At 42.6% G+C, this 21,852-nt stretch overlaps 1 protein-coding gene and 1 long non-coding RNA gene across 3 annotated transcripts in view; one reads left to right on the top strand and one right to left on the bottom strand.

Annotated features, from left to right (window-relative positions):
- Pbx1 (PBX homeobox 1) overlaps positions 1 to 8,289 on the top strand; it is a 309,373-nt gene extending 301,084 nt beyond the window's left edge. The window contains exon 9 of one of the 2 annotated variants that reach the window (XM_050158324.1): positions 6,870 to 8,289. In XM_050158324.1, the coding sequence (XP_050014281.1) occupies positions 6,870 to 6,890 (21 nt within the window). In that variant the 3' untranslated portion in view covers positions 6,891 to 8,289. The remainder of the gene's footprint in view (positions 1 to 6,869) is intronic. The other variant, XM_050158326.1, reaches the window with a different exon arrangement.
- The window catches only part of LOC126511278 (uncharacterized), a 117,222-nt gene continuing 95,745 nt past the window's right edge, over positions 376 to 21,852 (bottom strand). The window contains exon 4 of the long non-coding RNA XR_007594638.1: positions 376 to 6,736. This is a non-coding gene — a long non-coding RNA (uncharacterized lncRNA). The remainder of the gene's footprint in view (positions 6,737 to 21,852) is intronic.

Below are 21,852 nucleotides of genomic sequence, written 5' to 3'. Positions count from 1 at the left end.
CTTCACCCATCACTGGGTTATGCGCTTAGTGATTAATTACCTTTTGTTTAACATGTAAGATTTCAGAGGTATAAATACACCTTTAAGACTGGCTGTGTGTTTGTTGGCTAACACATTTGTTGAATAAGGGACATAATAAATTGCATATTTCAAGAGTACAGTTTGATCATTTTTGACATTTATGTTTGACTGTCACCACAACCAAGAACCCAAACCTGTTCATGACCACTAAACTCTCCTTCCTTGCAATATAGCCTTTCAACCTTGTCCGCTTTCCCTAGGCCACCAGTGACCTGGTTTGTCTTTTTTTTTTTTTCTCTCTACTGTCACTGCATCTAGCTTGCATTTTGTAGAATTTTTTCTACAAGGAATCTCACAGCATGCAAGTCTTTTCACCTGGCCGCTTTCACTCAGTGTAATTACTTTGAGATTCCTATGAGTATTTTGCTTTTTTTTCTTTATTTACAGAGATACAGACTTAGAATAGTTAGTATGTGTCTTACATAGTGTTTACATTGAACCCAATCCAGACTCCAAATCAGCTTCTATCATTTATGGGCTGTGTACTAAGGGAACATTTTCTTAACCTGTCAGAGACTTGGTTTTTTTGTTTTTCTGCCTGATTTTCATCTATGAAGTGGGTAAACTGCATAGCATATGATTTATACATGGACGGCATTTGATTTTGCTACTAAAATAAAAATTGAGATACACAAGAATAAGAAAACCCATCTACATCATCATATTGAGCAAAGCACTTGATATGCACTACAGTTTTAGAATTTGATGGAACAAAGGGAGGGATACGTTAATTCAGTTCAGAAAACTAAACATTTCTTGTTTGTCTGACATACGAAGGATATCTCTGACTTTGAGAAATTCCTGTTTAGATTGGAGGGATAGGAGATGAGAGATATAAATAAAGTCATTTCACTGTTTAGAATGACCTGGATTCCAAAGACATTTGGAAGGCAGAATCAATAGACTAGGTGACTATCTAGAAACAGGCAAGAAGGGGAAACAGGTTGGGTTAGGCTCTTCAGAAAAGCAGAGAATTTAGACAAATAGATTTCTGTAAACAGGTATTAGTTTCTTTGGTGCTTTGGCTTAGGCCGTGATGGAAGATCCAGTTGGAAACCTCCAACAGCCAGTTGCATTCCTGTACAACTGATCTAGTGAGAAGACCAGGGTCGTAGACAAAGACTTGTGAATTTTCAGCACATAGGAGGCTGAAGCCATGGAGTGAGTGGGTTTACCCAGGGAAAGCACAGGGAAGGATCATAGATGATTAGCACGTTGTTAAACAGGACCACACAGCAGAATCAGAAGTCACACTGAAATAGTCTCACATGGACCTCCTGTTGGAAGGGATTCCAAGCCTACTAATTTCAATCATACACCATTTAACCCAAAGCATTAAGTGCACGCTCATCTGTGTGCTATTAAAATGCAATTCTAGAAAGGGGAAAGCACTTCAAAGCAAACTCAAAAGGCTACCTGGTGTGTCCCCTTATGTAGGAAGAACACTTCTGGGGAATGGTGACGGAGGCCCCAGTGTGACAAATGTGACAAAAGAGATTTTGATATGGAAAAAAAAGTCTCACGTAACTACTGTGTCTTTTTTCATATTTTTCTTTCATCAAAAATAGATTTTTTTCATATATGGTTTACCCTCCCCTAACTTTTTAAAGACTCTCTCCCACCTCCCCTCCCATCCAAATACACACCATTTCTATCTTTCTTAGAAAACAAACAGGCATCTAAAGAATAATAATAAAGATAAGATAAAACAAAAACAAACAAACCAAAAGAGTGTAAAACAAACAAGCAAATAGAAGAAAAAGATCCAAAGAAAAAGCACGAGAAACACACATAGGTGCGGAGACACTAACGTTCACACACACAGGAATCCCTTGAAACAGAAAACTGGAAGCCATGATAGATGTGCAAAGGACCTGTAAGGTTAAAAATAATTCCCTTACAAACACTGTGAAACAAAGAACTTCCAAAGATGTCAATGAGTTCATTTTGTCGTGGCCATTTACTGCTAGGATTGTAAGAACCCCAGGGGGCCGGGCACACCAAGGAGACATTGCCCTTTAAACACAGCAGGACCAATGCACAGATGAACCCACAGAGACTGTGGCCTGTGCACAGGACCTGCACGGCTTTGCTCCAGATAGGGTCCTAGAACTGAAAGGTAAGTGGGCAAATGCCCGTCCCTAACCCTATCTCCAGTAGATGACAACTCGAAAATGAAAACTTACTTCTCTCCTGGGGATACAAAATAAATTGTGGTTTCTGGTAATTTTTTCTTTTGCAAGGATAGAAAGGGTTGTGAATTTGTTTTATGATACTTAGCTGTATGTTGACTTCCTCGCCCCTGAAATTGTCCCTCCATGTGCCCCTTTCCTGTATCATTGAGTCATTGAATAGGTGGTAAGTACCTTCTGTGTTGCATATCATGTTAGGACCTAAGACACAATGAGTAATGGTGTTTTCACCAAGGAGAACCAGAGAATGCATACTTTCAGGATACTCAGCTCATTTTCAAAGCACCTGCCATGGTGTGTGTGTGTGTGTGTGTGTGTGTGTGTGTGTGTGCGCACGCGCGCGCTGGGAAGTCCTTCTGTATATGTGTTGCTTTTATTGGTTAATGAATAAAGAAGCTGTTTTTCCCAGTGGCTTAGCAGAATAGAGCTAGGCGAGGAAGACTAAACTAAATCCTGGGAGAAAGAAGGAGGAGTCGAGAGACTCCATGTAGCCACTGCCGGGAACAGATGAGCCTGAACCACGTGTGCCAGTAAGCCACAGCTACGTGGTAATACACAGATTAATAGAAATGGGTTAAATTACAATGTAAGAGTTAGCCAATAAGAAGCTAGAGCTAATGGGCCAAGCAGTGACTTAATTAATACAGTTTCTGTGTGGTTATTTTGGTTCTGGGCAGCCAGGAATGAATAAGCGGCCTTCTACAACATATGGGTGTGAGTCTGTCTGTCTGTCTGTCCATCCTCTTATCTGCATTGCACTGATGTGCAGAGACATAGCTGTGAAGGAGGTGGCCAATGACCACCTAATGCATTAGGTAGGTGACCCACGGAACTGGAGTGAAAGAGGGAAGCACAGTCCCCGTGACAGATTTAGACCTCCCAGGCAAGCATTCTTTCTGCACCCTCATCCTGGGCTCTTTGCCTTTGCAATTTCCTGGTTGTCTATTTTATCTTTTTCAGCTGACACATTTGACGAGTCTTGGTGAGGGGGGGGAGAATACTGACTTTAGCATAACTTGCCTTTGGTCAAGCACAGTGTCCCTCAGGTATATGAGGGGCTTTGGGAGAGCTATCCTCATTCACACAGCCCTCCCACGCCCCACTGTTCATCTGGAGAGAAATATGCTTATCAGTTCTGCATGTGCCAAGGAGCCCTATCAAAACCAAATTAGCCCAAACTGGCCACCATTCAGGTCAGCTAATTAAATTAACTATTGTTGCATTACTGATAAGGACAGTTTGGAAATGGAATAAAGCCTCTTGTCCCAGCAGCCATAAAGAGAAAGCCAAGAAAATGTGTTAATGGGATCACTGTGAGAGGAAACCCCTCGGACTAGCAGCGGCACCTGGGGGGGCTTTGGTGGACTGTTCTATGAGCCATCTGCTCCAAGATTGTTGCCGCTGCCCTCCCTGGCTCTGGTCCTTAGGAAGACTGCTGCTTTCTGGCTTTCTGGTCCCCAGCTGTAACCAGGGCAACTGTCTCCTCTTCCCACAATAATCCTAATCCTTCTGAAGGTGTGGAGGGAAATGGGGACTGGAACCTTCTCTAATGTGCTAAAATATAGCTTCCCCAAAATATAAAATGATTGGAAGAGGCTTAAGGAAAAGATACAAACAGAAATGAAAAAGGGAGAAGGGCAGAGGCACGGTAGGGGGTCTGGTTCTAGAGGAAATAGCTAGATTCCCGGTGAGCATCTACTCTATTACTTAGTAATAGTCTTTGTGAGGCTGCAGAGTAAGTTGTCTGCTGTCTTCTAGGTAAGCTGGACATACAGCCTTACTCGTGGTCAAGGAGTCAGTGTCCTCAGACTCTGGGCTTGAGTAGAGACATGCAATGATAGAGAACATAAGGGAATTCTTTCTCTCTGATGCAGCTACTATACCAGTGATACTCTACCTGCACTATGGCCTGTCTATCAGCAGCTCCACCCCTCTCAAACCCTCACAACAACCTGCCCTGGTTCCATATTATTTTCCAACACAGGTTATCCAACTTCCTCATGTCTGTGAGCTAACTGCCCAAAGTGCACTCTCTTGAGCTTAAATTAATCAGCCTTGTGCATCCCCCAAAACTTCAAGAGTTTGAAGTTCAACTCACTCCTTTGACAAGATGAAGCTACAGACTTGGAAATATTAAGTAATTTCTAAAAACCACACAGATAACAATCAGCAGATCGGGAATTTCATCGCATCGCCAAGTTTATATCATGGTGTTGCCCGGGCACTTGTTATCCCTCCAAGAAAGTGAAGGCAACTCTAAGAAATGCATTTGAGAATCTACAAGGAGAGCAGGCAAAACCTGAAGTCATGTCCTTCATTCTCATGGCTCCTTTTTCTACTGACTTTAGAGACCCCATTTCAGGCTTTCAAGTCATAGGAAAATATTCTACCATGCGAGAATAAGTGAGCGGTGAGCGTCTTTAAAAATATTATCCATTTGTCACATCATACATGTTTAGCCTCTTTCACTATCGAGTATGAAAACTCTGTATTCAGGTGGATTCAAAGTCCCCAATAACACAGGCCAGAGTTCTTTCTAACAAAGAAAAGTGCCATATAGTCCAATGAAGGACAGCAGCGATATCAAGAACAGGTATGCTTATGTTGTAGGATAGTGTGATTCCAACAAAAAAACCTGTAACGTTTGCTTTGCTGTGAACCTCAACTTTGAAAGCCCCTTCTCCAAGCCTGTCTCTTCATGTACAAAGAAGTCAATTGTCCATCCCCCAAGCTCTAACATCCTCAGGGAAAACGGCATGATTAGGCCACGTAAGAATTTCCAAAGGTGAATGAATTAGGATATTTACCAGAACATCTGATCATTAAAAACTCCCACCTCTATAAAAGAAAAAGTTACCAGAGAAGTTGTACTAAGGAAATATAACCCAAAACTCTGCTTCTGCTCTACCTTCACTGTGAGTACCAGGCAAAGTTAAGCTATCCACCTTCCAAGGGCAAGGATGCTAACTCCATAACACCCAACGCCTCATAGCAATGTATCATTGAAGTACCGTTATTAGTACCTGCATGTCAGAAGAAGTCTATCTTTCTCCAGTGTCAATTTAATCAATTTCTAAATTGGGAATTTGATGCAAAGAGATATACTGGTATAAATACTATATAGTCATATAGTCATATATGATATAGAAATATCATAATCCTACCATCCCAATACAGCGCCCCAATGGTGCCCACTGTCTGTAAAGTCTTCCGGAGAGTTGCCCACATATACACAATAGTTTAGTAGTTTGATTTATTTTAAAAAGTACATAAAAGTGTGTTGTTGTGAGGAACGGCAGAGGGCTGTGTCCCGCCCGCCCCGGCTCCTGCATGGCTAGCTTATGCCCCGAAATAATTACACAGAAACTGTATTTTTTAAACACTGCCTGGCCCATTAGTTCCACCCTATTATTGGCTAGTTCTTACATATTGATCTAACCCATTTCTAATAATCTGTGTAGCCCACAAGGTGGCTTACCAGAGAAGATCTTAACCTGTGGCTGTGTCGGAGTGGGAGAATCATGGTGACTGACTGATTGGGCTTCTTTCTCCCAGCATTCTGTTCTCTCTACTCCACCTACCTAATTTTCTGTCCTATCAGGCCAAGCAGTTTTCTTTATTAGTTAACCAATGAAAGCAACAGATAAGATACAAGACCCACCTCCATCAGTGTGTTAAGCTAAACTTGACCAGTGTTTGAGTTCAGAAGTTACAGCTGGTGATTCTTTTTCCAAACTGTGCCAAACATTCTATTTTCCCTTGATCCTCGGACATAAAACAAGAGGCCTGACAGTCCCCAATCCTTCGTATTGCCAAGGGGTAAAGCTTCACAGTCTTCTCAGCTAAGCAGAGACAAGCATTAATCCTTAGACACATCATTAACTTTGGGGGGAAAGTATGTTTCTTTGACGTGTTTTGCATTGGCACAGGGTTCTATGCATGATTCACAAGAGAGAATACAGTGTGGTCTCCCTTGTCAAGCCTTCACTAACCTGTGAGAGAATCGGAGAAACTGTTTTCCATCCATCTCTTTTAGTAATGGAGGCAGAAAAGAAGGTGCAGGGGCATTATTTTGGAATTAAGAGTGTGTAGATAGTGTCCTGGGCCTGAGACTCACCAGCTGTGCAATCTGGAACAAGTTAATGTCTTTAGAATCCATTTGCAGTTCATCCCTAAGACATGGACAATAATAATTATTTCCTAGAATTGTCATGAGGATTAAGCAAGCTAATGTAGAAAGATGCTGTAAAAACAAATTACTTTATTTCTTAAGAAAATGACATTCTCAGCAAGTTACTCCATTGAACTCTTGCTAATATTTACAGTAGAGTTTTTTTTTTTACATCACATGAATGAAAAACTAACTTCAATTTTTGGCGGCTGATGAGCCATCTCTGGAGTCATCGAAGTCCAGGCCTTGCTCTTCTCTTCCAATCTTCAGCTGGTTAGCTGCTCAGTGAGATCTTGCCAGAGGGTGGGGAAAAGAAATAAAAATGGAAATTGGTCAATTTGACTCTTTGATAGCCATCCTGATGAACGGTCTGGGGGGAAGATGTTAAAGCTGTGAGCTCAACTGCAGTTTTGTCTTCTTCCCAGGATATGTCAAGAACCTACTGATGCTCACCGTGACAGCTGTCCCTCTTCTCTTTCCTGAAGAAAAAAAAAATCTTCTACCTGAACAGTGGCCCGTCTTCCAGAATAATGCAAATTGACTTTGAAAAAAGGAAGAGGCTCTCTGCTGGTCACTCACACCAGCAGAAACAAGCCTGGTGAGCAGGGAGCAAGCAGATGTTGCAGCTAGATGACGGATGCATCGACAAGAATCCCAAAGCAATAATCACTATTCTTTCTCTTCACTAATCCAGCAATCACGTCATCACTCTTAATGCATTCACTGTGTACCACCATATAATATAAAATGTGATGAGTAGCTAGATATATAAGGTAACCTCTCAACTCTTAAAAAACAAGAGTTATGCATGTGACAACTAATCACATAGGGGAGAGAACGTGGCTGCAAGTATAGCTCCCACATGTCAGTCACCATGGGAGGTGTTGCACGTGTACTCTTTGGTCTAATCACTACCACATCTCCAAGATGCATTCCTAGCCTCTACTGGATGATGCTATTGAGAGTCAGAGATATTTAGTAACTTGCCCAAGGCCACATAGATAGGAAATCACAGAGCCTATTTTTCAGGTTTAGATGTACCTAACTCTATAGCCTATGCTTTGTTACTAACCTCCACCTGCCAATGAGAGAAATCAGAGCTCAAAGACATCATTTAGGGCAGCAATGCTAAAATAGAACTCTAAAATGCCTATCGCCAAAATCTGTTTTGCCTAGCCCATTGATTGGTCGGGAAACTAGTTTTAGCCCGAAGATAAATGTCTAGATTATTCAGGCAGAGATGATGGACTGGAATTGGCCATGTGCTAGTCTCAGCTCGACCATTATCTATCTAAGCAAGTTGCTTCCCTCGTCTAGGATTTTGGGTTGTCATTGGGACCATAGAGCATTTCTACATTGTCTAATGTCACACTCTGTCATTAGACAGCTCAATGGTCAATAACAAGGTCTCGAGACAAGTAGACCTGGGTTTGAATCCTGCCTCCATCCTCAAGCAGTGGGCTGTTGAACAAGTCATGTATACAACAGAGATATTAATACTACCTCAGGGTCTCTGCCCTTATTGTTCATTCTCCGTGGGACAGTTCCCATGTATCCACAAGGTCACCCTTATACCTCCTTCAGGTTTTACTCAAGTTACCCGTTAGCTAGGCCTCTAAACTTGCAAACCACATTTGCCATTTTCTATTTTCTTTTCCCATGCTATTATTTTCCTTAACACTCAACACCTAACATCCTATACAGAGCACTTGATTATCTTATTTATTTTTGCCTGTTTCCACCTTCTCACCTCTAGAATGTAAGCTCTATATGGGCAGGATTTTTTTTTTTATTCTTTACTGCTGTATCCCCAGTTTCTAGAATGACTTAGGTGCTTAATAAATATTTCTGGCATAAATCAATGCTTGTCGTGAGGATAATTTGAGTCAAGTGCTTTGCATGGGACCTGTCACGTGGCAAACACATGTGTGTTATCTATGTGGCTGGCTGGTGGTTATTGTGTTATTATTCTACCCAATCTCCATGGAGTACATGTGCTCTCTTTCCCTTCCAGATAACCTAAGATTAATTAGCATTCTGACTTCCTCGGTGAATTTGAAGGCCTATTTCTGAGATTATCCAAAAGCAAGAGGGAATAGTAGTCTTTGTGAGGAAACTGAAAAAGACTTGCATGACAGTTACCTCCCCTTCTCATATTTTTTTTAAATGCCACATAAGTGGAAATTCCAGGAAGCAGATTTCTGGTGCGTAAGAAAGAGTTTTCACAGAGTTGGGTGTTTAATGATGGAGTCAGTTATTTGAAGAGCTAGGAAGCTGCTCATGCCTGGAGGTCTCCAAGAAGCTGGGAAACTGTGTTTCACAGGCCTAGCTAGAATTATTTTGGAGAGTGATGAGGCCGGAGTTCAGCCAAAGGGAAGCGCTCTCTTTGAGGTCTGTGGAGATGGCGAGTAAAACATGACATCTCTGAGAAATGAGACAAGTGGGTGGCCAATGAAAGTATTGCTCAATGTACATAATCAAATAGATCAAGGATATTGATGATCAAGAGGCCGAGTCAGTCATTTTCAAATTAAGATACATTACTCAGCTTCGAGACCCTAACTGTAAAGGTCCCTGATGGAAAATCCCTTCAAATGTTAGAGAACATAAACCTGGAAGTAACTGTCCCGTGATTGCTCAAAAAAGTTCTTGGCCATTTACTCAGGTGACCATCCACTGGGGGACAGAAGATGGCTTGAACATTTGGAGGCCTGTTTGGCACAAGCCTAAAGTTGACACGGATACACTAATGTCTGGGACCCAGAGAGTGAGTTCTCATGGTCTTGTTCTTAGGGAAATGTTCCTACCGTGTCCTTATTGTGCATTTGTTCATGGCAAATCCACAGGGTTTATACATAAATATCTGATGATTTCTTCAGTCCTTGATTGAGTAATGGAAAGTCACGTGCTCATCAGTTAGTCAAAACATAAGAGGGACCCCTGGGATTGTGAAATGAGAAATGCTGTGGTCAAGTGGACCAAGAGAAACCTTTGGAAAGCTCTCTCCCTCCATCCTCCCCATCTCTACCAAAACAGCAAATCAAAACCATTCTAGAATAAACCGAACAAGTCACTTAAAACCTGAATGAGGTCAGGATGTTGATTCCTAGTAAAACCTCTTATGTTGCACCGGTTTGGTGCCTACAAAATCTAAAAGGATCCTAGAGAATGACAGTCCCATGTTACTGAAAAGACATATACATGAGTCTTTGCTCATTCGTTCAAATGATAGTAACCCCAGTTACAAAGGCTGTATAGAATCGCTGCAAGGTTGTATTAACACAGCCTCGGATGTAGGCTATGCAGCCTCTCAATTTTAAATATGTTCTCTTCCATGGTATGGAAAAGGATAACAAGTCTATATTCACGTGGAATAGACAAAATGTGTATTTATGATCGTGCCTAGAACCATGTTAATTCTTTTATTATCTATTTTCATGGAATCCCATGGGCCTTACTTAGATTGACCATTCCAAAGAATGTCATGTTTATCCATGGCATTATTAAGAAGTACTAGGCATTAGTAAATATGCTGGAGATTTATAATATAATAATTGTGCTTTCAAAGGTAGGTGATAAAACTTTCAACTATCCAGTGTCCTAGAATTGCACAGAAGTTTTGAGAAGTATGGTGATGTGCATGTTAAGGCTACCATTCCAAAGACATTGGCCAATGATGTCAAATCCTACTTCCACCCACTGAGAAGAAGTAACAATACCTAACGATCTTCCCAGAGTCCTGGATGTAGGTTCTATAGGGACTAACCCTAGAGCTATAACAGGCACCATAAAATTTTGGGTTATTGTGAAAATAACTCTGCAAATTGGACCACATAACACAGCAGTTCCTGTGATGTAATAGGCATCACTGGGGAAAGATGCTCTGTGGAGTTTTGGTAAACCACAACAAAAAGTGTCATAATATAACTCAATATTTTTGGAACAGAAGTATGCCTTTAACACCAGAGAATTATTGTCTACTTGAAAAGGGAGTGCCACAGGAACCTAAGAGAGATGGAGTACCTGATCATGGGATACCAAATGACCGTATGGCCAGACAGTCTATTATAAATTACGTTCAACCAGACTCACCAAATTTTAAAGCACAGCAGACTTGTTGGTGAACCTATTGACTATTTCTAAGACAAGATGTCTATACAAAATTACAAACCAATAGTCTGCTGCATGAGTGGGTAAGTCAGACTCTAATCTATTCCTTTATTGCCACAGTGGTGTATTTTCATTTGTGTCTACATTTGGATATTCGAGAAATCCCTGGGGATAAGCTGAGGGCTGGGGGATAGGCTAAAGTTTGTGTATGGTTGAAATCTTGAATGACTAACACGCTGACTGTACCCACCTAGTGCTCTGCAGTACACTGATAAGGGGAAATCCTCCCCATGGACAGAGCATTGGGAAATCCACTGAACACCTGCTTTGTGAGGATAGAAGAGAGAGAGGAGAGACAGAGGAGGGGAGGAAGATATAGATAGATAGACATACTGATCAGATAGACTGACAGACAGACTGCCTCTTGACAATAGCTTAGCTAGTGGTTGAGAAAGTGGAAGTAAAGACATAAAAATCAGAGACAAGGTTCTGGAAAGGGTGTGTGTGTGTACACGTGTATGTTTCTGTGTCTGTGTTCATGTCCATGTGTGTGTGTGTGTGTGTGTGTTGGTGTCTATATGTCTCTGTGTGGTGCACACACTTGCCTATGCACACTTGTGGAGGTCAAAGCCGAGCATCACCTCTCTCCAACATTTTCCATCTACTGTTTTCTACCTCACTGCCTTGAGATAGTGTCTCTCACTGAACCAGAAGCTCTCTATCTTGGCTAGGCTGACTGGCTAATGAGCTGTCAACCTGTCTCCACCCCTCCCAATGCTGGAGTTACATCCACACAGCTGTCTGGCTTTTTATCCCAGTGCGAGGATTTGAACCAAGGTTCTCATGTTTGCGGAACAAGCACTAACACCTGACTCCATGTCCCCAGCCCTATGGCTAAAGGAATATTTGAAGTCAGTGTCAGCTTAGAAATGATACCTTGCAGTGATTGAGCATTGTTTTCCAGGATCCCACATGTATTAGAAAGCAATGGCCTTCATCTGATGCTGTGTCCTTATTGTTCAGAATACATGAATTTGAAATTACAGCATTGGGGGCAGAGTAACCCCATTTCTATCACTTCAGTGGGGATTTGTACATCCTGTTCCCATGACACTAGTCCTTGTTCGTCTGGAAGTCAAGTTCATAAAGAAGAAATGATTTTTTTTCTAGAAGTTATAGAAAGGCCCCTTGACCAACCAAATACAGGTACTGTTTGAGCACTTTGGGCTCAGGATTACAGGACGCCAGGAATCAAAGAAATGAGACAAGGGCGGCTGGCCTAGACTAAGAACAAGTGCTGCTGTTGAAAACATGTGGCATGTTTTGGGTGATTCCGGTCATTGTGTCCTTCTCAAACACAGACAACACATATCTTCTTACTCACAAAATAAGGCAATAATCAGAAGTACCCAAGCAAATAAACTTCTTCCATGTCAAAAGGAAGAGAAAAAGCTCGTGATGGTTTGAAAGAAAACGACCCCGTGCTGCGGGAGAATTGCTGTATTCTGTCAATCATATTTTAAATAAACACTGATTGGCCAGGCAGGAAGTATAGGCGGGTCAATCAGACAGGAAGTAGAGCGGGGCGATGAGAACAGGAGAATTTTAGGAAGGAGGAAGCCCATTCCTCCCAGTTCTGCCCAGACCACCAAAGAAGCCAGATGTACTTCTGAAAAAGGTACTGAGCCATGTGGCTAAAATAGACTAGAATAATGGGCTAACATAAGTTATAAGAGCGACTATGAAGCCTGAGCTAATGGGCCAATCAGTTTATAATCTTATGGAAATCCTTGTGTGATTTCTTTGGGGCTTGCTGGCTGTGGGACCTGGTGGGAGGACAGAAACCCCAACTCCCTTTGGAGTTGTACTATTAGGAGGTGTGGCATTGTTGGATGGAGGAAGTGTGTCACTGTCGGGAAGGGCTCTGAGGTCTCTTTTTCTCAAGTTTCCCTCAGTGTAACAACAATCAGTTGAACAATTAGTTGACTTCCTATTGCCTGCAAGATGTAGCCCTCTGAGCCCAGCACTCTGCCTGCCTGCATGCCACCATGCTCCCCTTCAGGATGATGACGTCCTGAACCTCTGAAACTATAAGTTACCACCTCAACTAAATGTTCTCTTTCTAAGAGTTGCCATGGACATGGTGTCTCTTCACAGCAATGGAAACCCCAACTAAGACACAGCGACTGAAGACTGGGGGATGGGACCAGAGCACACTTTGACCAGAATGTAAAGTTTATACACAGACTCCAGCCAGCTGGCATTGTCCTCCAGGGTCCCTTAGGGCTCTGTCACAGATGGGTTTTTCAGTGATGTAAAGTCATTGGAGTTCCGAATAAAACCATCAAAGAATTTCTCTGCTCTGGCTGGAGTTGAGATATAAGTCTTACTTTTTCTGCCTTTAGACTGGAATTGGCACCATTGGAAGACCTGGCTGCTAGGGTTTAGTTGGACTGAAAGCTTGTATCGTTGGTTCACTTGTTTTCAGGCCATCAAACCTGACTGAAACTGAAGCTCTGAGTGTCTGGACTCTCAAGGTACAGAAAAAGATTGTGGGATCTCTAAGCACCTGTGATCATGCACATCAATTCTTTATAATCAATGCTTATTCTTATGTAATCTATTGGTTTTTTACTTCACCGGAGAAGCCACCTAGCGTTCAATGCAATGACTATAGGATCAGCCTCAGTTAAACCTACATGCAATACATGTTTGTGTGTCCTTTTTCATGTCTGTGTACTAGTTCATGTAGCTATGCACATGTGTGTGCAGGTGGGCTTGAGTATGCATGTGAAGGCCAGAGGTCAACTTTGAGCATCTTTCTTAGTTGCCCTCAACTTTAGTTTTTGAAACAGCTTCTCTCATGGAACCCAGAGTTTATGGACGCAGCTAAACTGACTGGACAGTGGGATTCGGGAGTCTGTCTGTCTTTGCCTGCCCCCTCTTCCTCAGAGTAGATGCAAATACCCAGTTTTTTACATGGTGCCAGGGATCTGAACTCAGGTCCCATGCTTATGCAGCAAGCTTATAGTGGCTAGATTAATGTCAACCTGACAAAAGTCATAGTCGTCTGAGAGGAGGAAACCTTAAATGAGCAAATGCCTCCATAAGATCAGGCTGTGGGGTATCCTGTAGCACATTGTCTTAATTAGTGATTGACGGGGGAAGGCCCAACCCATTGTAGGTTGTGCCAGTCCTGGGCTGATGATCCTGGGTTCTACAAGAAAGCAGAATGAGGAAGCCATGTGGAGCAAGCGACTCAGCAGCTCTCCTCCATGGCTTCTGCATTGGCTCCTGCCTTCAGATTCCTGCTCTGTTTGAGTTCCTGTACCAGCTTCCTTCAGAGATGGGCTACAGTATGGGTGTTAAGGTCAATCAACCCTTTCCTCTCCAACTTGCTTCTTGGTCACGGTGTTTCATCACTGCAATAATGACCTTAAGACGAAGAACCTTACCCACTAAGCCATCTCTCCAGCCTCAAAACACATGTATTTTTCCCCTGAGTTTACAGCTTATGCCAGATACACGCAGAGCCGCTTCTCTAGGATAAGCTGGTGACTCTATGAGGTAGTTCAGTCTTCCTTTCCTGGTGAGCAATACCCCTGCATATCTCCACAGGAGGTGGGTGATACTGCAACAATCTAGGCCCAGTGTGCCTAGGCAGTGCCCTTCCCACTTTGTTAAGAGGTTTCTCAGCAGAACGAAGCCTGTCCAATGATACTTGACCTGTTGCAGTTTCTTTCTTTTTTTATACCTCCTGTCATTCTTTCCATCAGCAGGTGTGCCTTCTGGCAGCAAGGTGACCAAGCACAGAGCAGACCCTATTAAACTTCACTCTTGAATCTCCAGCAGGTTTCCTATTGAGACTTGCCGTATTTTAAAACCCAGTCTTTCCAAGGGAAGGAGGTGGGAACACGAGATAAGGGGATGAATGGGGTGCATGCCACTTGAATTGCTTCATCCTTCTGATTATTCTATTTTCTATACAGATGCCTCTTTGGGTACTCTCAGGGACGTTATCTCTGTGTTAGAAAAAGGTAACACAACTTGCAGGTTTGGAAATAAACGCTTCTACTTTGCATGTTCAAATAATAAAAGGCAGAGAGTTCCACATAAGGCAAGAGCTCAGAAACCCGCACTATGGACTGCTTGGATGTGCCTTAAGTTTGCCTTGAAGGAACAGATTGGAAAGCTGAGATTGGCAGCTGCAAACTTCCTCTAGAATGGCTGTGGATAAAGCCCCAACCACTGTCCACTTTCAACTCCCACCCAGCCCCGACCCACTGAATACATGTTTCCAAGTAATGGAGTCTTGGGGCTTGATGTGGCTTCTTCCAGCTGGTCTGGGGTAAAACAATGGCGAGGCTGTGAGATGGGCCCGGCTCAATCATTCTTTCCTAGTGAGAGCAGCTGAAACCACTCCCCTTACGCATATTGCTTCTCAGATGCACTTTGATTTTTACAAATTATGACCTTTACAACATTATCAGATAGCATGGTGCCTTGTTGGCTCCCTTAGCATGTGCGTTACTGTCGCTCCGCCCTGATCAGGAGACACACACACACACACACACACACACACACAGAGAGAGAGAGAGAGAGAGAGAGAGAGAGAGAGAGAGAGAGAGAGAGAGAGAGAGAACGCTACTCACTCACATGATTCTCAACCTTCCAGAATCTCTTGGGGCTGAAGGAACTATCTATAAATGTGCTTTTCTGGAACAAGCTGCGCGTGGGGTCTAGAAGTGGGATGATGGCCTGATGGCCGAGAGTTAGGCAAGGAACAGGTGCAGCAGGTGCGCCTGCCCTGCTCCTGGCGCTCACTGTGCTGAGCCTGACGGGCTTGCAAATCATGAAAAAACTATTTATTCTGCGCAAACTGTTTCTGGCCTTGTGCACCTAATGTAAAAATTGGTCTGCCTCTAGGGGAGAGCAAGTGAGTTGAAGTCAAAGACGGCGATCCCATTGACAAATTGGGATTTGTTAAATTCACAGTGAATGACTCAGAGAGAATACGAGAACAATGGTCAAGCAAGGGGAATCCCAGACTCCACAGCAGTCAGGAGATGATAATGGCTAAGCAAGAGGCATCTCAGACTCCATGGCAGCCAGGACAGCTCATTCTTCCCCAGCCTCCCTGATAGGCAATTGGTAGCTCTTGCTCACTCCTCCGAGGGAGAAGCCCATTCCTGGTGCCAAACTTGGAGCACGCAGCAGAGCCTCGGCTGTCATTGTCCATCTTTTCCCTGCTCTGAGCATTCAGTGTCACAGCTGACACCTGGGATGTCACATTCTGACATATGAGGCCACTGGGGTCAAGTGGGGCAGGGGTAGAGGCAGGGACTTGGCTATCACAGCCAGGTAAATGTCAAAGCGAATTCTACTCACGATCGGGTGGTGAGCCTGGACTCGGGCTGCATCTGGATCAGAGTGATGGGCCGAAGTCAAATGACAATGTTTGTCTAGCTTGGGCTTATCTGACAGGACATGCTCCCTGGTAGGGATGGGGACGAAGGCTGCAGGGACAAGGGTGGGAGTGAGGCAACAGGAGGTGTATTATCCGCCTTTGCCTCATTTCCACATTTGTTGCTGGTGTGTGCTTGCTGACATTTGAGCGGATTCTATTTATGCAAATGGCCTATTTTGCTTTATTTTCCGTTCCCTACATGCACGCAGACCACTAACTGTCACAAAGGTTTCCTTCCACCGCGGTGACTAACAGCGCGGTCACTCACCCAGCAACAAGGAAGAGGCCTGGTTGGGGAAGGAGAGTGTTTAATATTGATGTGAGTCCTGAATAAATGAGGATTTGCGAGGCATCCACGGTGTTCCACAACAAGGCTTTGAATTTAGACTGACCCGAATCCACATTTCTGTCCTAATGCCCAGCAGTTTCATGGCCCTGGGCAACTTTTCTTAGCTTCTCTTGGCCTCTGTTTCTCCATCTCTAAAGCATTGGAATAATACTATCTATGATGTGGGAGAATTTTGATAGCCAAATGAAAATGTGTCCAGAGCAGTTTGTGGGAGACCTAGAAAAACGTGATCTCCAATCTCCTCTCCACCCCTCCCCCCAAATCGTAATGTGGACGAGGGGAGAAGGAGGGGCATAGAAATGGATTGCGACAGAGAGTCTGTGTGCTTTGAAGAATGTTCTCACTTTATCTTTTGAATGACCTAGCTTTGGAGAACTTTCGAGCACTCCTGGGCTACAGATTGCACTGTCAGTCATGGGGAGTGCTTGGCTCCTGAATCTTTAACTTGCGTTTAGAATTTAAATATTATTTATTTTGCTTTTGTTATTCCTCCCTCTCTCCCTGCCTTTTATCCCTCTTTCCTTCCTTCCTTCTTCCCTTCCTTTCTTTCTTCTTTCATTCCTTCCTTCTTTTCCTTTCCTTCCTTCCTTTTCTCTTCCTTTTGTGTTGAGCAAGGGTAGGGTCTGCTTAATATTTTTTATCTGACCATTGACTCTGCTTAAAAAAAAGCTTCACCCATCTTTATCTCTTTACTTCATCATTAGCTCTTCTGAAAATGATCTTGAAACTTACCTCTGACAACAAATTATTTAACCCAATATTTAAAGCAATATGCTTTAACAGTCTTAAAGGATGATGAGAACCCTACGAGCCTGGCAGCTGGGCACTGGAGCAGAGTTTCAGGTGTAAGGGACAAAGTGAGATACCGCCACTCTTGAAGGATTCTGAGGGAAGTCGAGGTCCTGTACCGCAAGGAAAAGGACTCAGTTAATATGTCACCTATGCTATGTGACAGTGGCAGGAGAACGGGACTGTAGGCTACATAACAGGAGTCACGGAGACACTGGAAAGAGAACAAAGCTTGGTTAATGTCTGACTTCAGTCAAGCTGCCTTGAGCCCCAGTCGATAGGGGGCTGGGTGTTGTGCCAGCTCTGCTTGAAGCTTTATCTGCTTAGAGTCTGCTTACCTGGTCTGGGCTTTCAACAGCCCACGGGAAGACTTCCTGGACAAAGAGGTTTGGGACTGCGTGTAGAGTACTTATGATTTAACTCATATGTTTGGTTTTTCTGTGACCCCATTATCTTAGGCCAGATTTAGTATTACTATGGTAATTCATTAATTTGTAGTTTTCCTGGTCACAGCATGACTACCCTGTCATCATTTTTGTTCTGTTTTGGTTTTTGAGACAGGGTTTCTTTGTGTAACAGTCCTGGTTGTCCTGGTACTTACTCTATAGGGCAGGCTGGCCTCAAACTCACAGAGATCCACCTGCCTTTACATCCTGAGTGCTGGGATCAAAGGCAGACACCTGGCCCCTATCACCATTTTGAGGTTAGAAATTACATTAGCTGATAGCTATGCCAACTATCAAGCAGTGTGGAAGCAGTCAGTTCTATGGTAACAGTAGCGTATGTTGTCACGCCCTAGTAGAAGGAAGAAGGGTAGAGTCACCTGCAATTGCAGCCATTACTTCTTCTTGACCTCCCCGCCACCAGCTGCAAGTGGTCTTGGGAAATGTTGGTGTTTATCGGAAGTGGAAGTCAAGCAGCTTGAAGCTTCTCTGAGTCCCTAAGCAAGAACTATGCTGGCAGAGATAGTAATTGTCATCACCTCTCCAAGCCATGTTTTCTGCACAAAGCCACTTCATCCTCCCTGTCTCTTTCTTCTGTGAGAGTCAGTACTGACCAAGTCAAAGCACAGGCTCCATTTGAAAAAATAATCAAAGGACGGAAAAGGGGAAAGGTACCAACAATTGTCGCAAAAGGCGAATGGCATTGTTGACACTCCACGTTTCACCAAATGTCATTAGGTTGGATTTGGATAGCTGGATAGCCAATATTTGTGCCCTTCAGTATTTTCTATATTTGAATTTCTCATCCCATGAGCTTTTGTGAAGCAGGGAGCATTGTGCTGGGAACAGAGCTGCAGTCAGCCTCCCTGTCATTATGCTGGAATGAATGGCAAGATGCATAAGGCGCAGCAATGAAAAGGCCAGTGGATACAACAAGGAGGGGGCGGGGCCCAGCCAGCTTTTCATAGTCCGTCTGTTTTCTTTCAGTGTATGTATTTGCTGAATTTTATTTATTCATTGCTTAAAAATTTTCAGACATTAAGCCTATTCTTAAAGGTGCTAAATATACCATAGGAAAGGAACCTTGGCATTTTTAGCTCTAGGACAAACATTCTAGAAAGGAAAAAAGGAGAGAGAGAGTGGGGAGGGGGGGGTAGAGAGAACAGACACTTGGTATATTTAACAGCTTATCAGTGTGTTTTTATATACCTGAAATTCAGCACATCTGTAACACGGTATTGGAGGAGTGATGGAGCTTTGAGATGAGGGCCAATCTGAAGGATGTTTTTGAAAGTCAATTCAAGAGTTTATGTGTTGTTTTGTTTTGTTTTGTTTTTGTTTTTGGCAAGGTCATACTATGTAACCTTGACTGGCCTGGAGCTCAAATATGTGGACCAGGCTGGCTTCAAACTCACACAGATCCATCTGCCTGCCTATGCCTCTCAAGTGCTGAGATTTTACAAAAAGAATTTTCCAGTTATGGAACCAAATCTTGTCTTCTTTCTCCCAGCCTCTACCTCATGTACAAGATGTCATGCTTGAAATCAGGGCTTTATCCCCTACATCTCTGAATCTCTATCAATACCACATGCAAGTTTTCCATAAATCCTGTGAGCTGAAACTTCTGAACAGTTTCTGTGTCCTTGCTAATGGGCCCCTCCTCATGGTCGGTCACCTATTGGATGCTGGAAACCCTTCAAAGTCTTCCTTTGTCTTCTAGATAAAATTTAAAGTCTTCATCATGGGATATACATTCCCAGTCTTGGATCTGACCTTTCCATATCTCTAGCCACACCTGTCACATACTCCACGCACTTGTCAATGACTTGGGTGTTTTCAATGCTCCCACGCTATTCCGCTTAACTGCCTAAACTCTTTTCCTTAAGAGAGAGCCAAACAAATTACATTTTCCCTTGTACCTAGTCAAATGTCCTCTCTCTCTTGCACACTTCCATAGGAACCAGCACACAGCACTTTTATGGCAGTGTGTACCTTTTACTATAGTTGTGCACTTACATGTCTGATTGTCATCTCTGTCATTTTAGTAGAAATCCCCATTGCTAGTGAGTTCCAAACAGATGATCTTTGATATATTTCAAAGAAGTGGCACAGATAATTTCAATCAATGTGTCAAGGAGGAAAACATAAACAGAAAAGAGTCCTCAAGCCTCTTTTACTTTTGAGTATTTGAATCTCTCTAATCCCCAAAATTGAATAGTTGCTCCAATTCCTTGAAAGCAATCAGAGAGCAATGTTAACATGCTGTATTAGTTGCTTTTCTATTGCTGTCATAAAAATACCCTGACCAAAAGCAACTTAGAGGAGAAAAGGGTTTATTTGAACCTATGGTTCCAGAAGGTCAGAGTCCATTAAGTCAAGGAAGACATGGTAAGCGACACACACAGTGGCAGGAGCATGAGAGAGGCTGATCACGTTTTTATCCACACAGGAATCAGAGTGAAAGAGAATAGGAAGTAGGGAGAAGTTCTAAGCTCTCAAAGCCTGCCCTAGTGACATACTCCCCCAGCAAGGTGCCACACACACCAGCAAACAGCAACACCTACTGAGAACTAAGTGAGCCCATGGATACATTTCTTATTCAAAATATCACACATAGTTTTGTCATACAAAACATTTTATTGCCTTTACAACTGATTATCTCTCAATAGAGTATATAAAACATATGGACTAAATCACTGTCCTTTCTTATGCAGCATGCTTATCCAACCACATGCTGGAAGAAAGTTTTTATTACACTTCTGGCTTAATGATTTGAGAAGTCCAGAATGCCTTCAATCTCCCTCCGTGAAATCTAATCAGGACATTCTCTTCTACTTGATAAAACTGAAGTTAAAACATAAGATCCAGAGAAAAATGGTTCTAGGTTCAAACTCAGCTTCAGCACTGCAAATACAGTACTTTGCAAAAGTCACCTAACACTCATGAATGTGATTTTCTTCACCCGGAAGTGGCTGTTGTAGGGATTAGTTAAGACTAGATGTGTGGAAAATGCTCCAAATAGAATTTGGTACCCCAGAAGCATCAGTGACATTGTTGTTATTATTATTCTAAAATAGGAAACCAGGAGACATCATTTCACAGGCATAATTAAATATTTACCTATGCAGAAACCTAAAAGGAATGATGGTTTTTGATGATCTTTAGAATATAACACTCCAACTTCTATGACTATGTCTGCATTGTATTCTGTTCCAAATCAAACGCAGACATAGAATTTTTTCTGTTGCATTGATTCTGATGTCATCAGTATTATAATTCAGATTTCTAAAACTTTTTTTGCTGAGACCCACAATTCTGAAACTCAGCAAACAACACTCTCAAAAAAAAAAAAAATAAGCAAAGAAGGGCAGCTCTGGAGACAGAATGATAAGGAGGAAGCAAAGCTGCCCAGACTTCCAACTTCTGGAACATAAAGATGTTGGGATCTTGGCCAATACCCTTAAGTAATAAGGAAAGATGGGGAGAAAGCTCCTGACATGTGACTTTCTGCTGACCCAGACACTGCATTTGTTCGGAACACAAAAAGCTCTCAAGGTGATACGTCATGAACAGCCTCTGGTTCAGCAAGTAGCTCTCCCTCATCCCACTCACCAAAAAAAAAAAAAAAAAAAAAAAAAAAAAAGCCCAGAAGGAAAGAAATTATTCAGAAATTATTCAGAGGACCAGAGTTTTGTCTTGGAAACTAAATTGATAATACATTATTGACCACCACCCCCCCTTGCGCCACTCACCACACCCATCCTGACAACAAAAGTTGCCGCAAACAAAGAAAAAGCCAATTTCAGAGTAATGAGTAAAAGATGTTGTCCAAGTGAAGAGAAAGTATAAAAGAGAATCCTCTGTGAGAATGCTCCCCCCAAATGCTATAATAATGGATATTTCAGGACACTGGGATCTGAGATAGTAAATTTATATGCCTCTTTAATTTGTTATATTTGTGCCTATTAAAACCCAATTAAATAAAATGCATGTTTATATATGTGCTTAATATGAATAATAAAAATCACATAAATTTGTATTTAAAACCAAGAGTTAAGGGATAAGCCAGGAGCTTACTGATTCTCTCTTGAGTCACTCCGGGGTGTATGGCTCCCGATAATCTTCTCATGCCATCATAGGAATTATTTGCCCTGGGTAACAATGGGAGACCTGGGAATTTAACCTGGGTCTGTCTTCTCTTCAAAGACCACAACTTTCCAGGAGTAAAATTTTATCAAGTCATTTCTTTG

Source organism: Alexandromys fortis, unplaced genomic scaffold (genome assembly GCF_014885135.2).
Source record: "Alexandromys fortis isolate MF-2015 unplaced genomic scaffold, M_Fortis_MF-2015_v1.1 scaffold_97, whole genome shotgun sequence".
NCBI classification, from domain to species: domain Eukaryota; kingdom Metazoa; phylum Chordata; class Mammalia; order Rodentia; family Cricetidae; genus Alexandromys; species Alexandromys fortis.
Note: the sequence above shows the minus strand (reverse complement) of the source record. Positions and strands in the feature narration are given on the sequence as shown.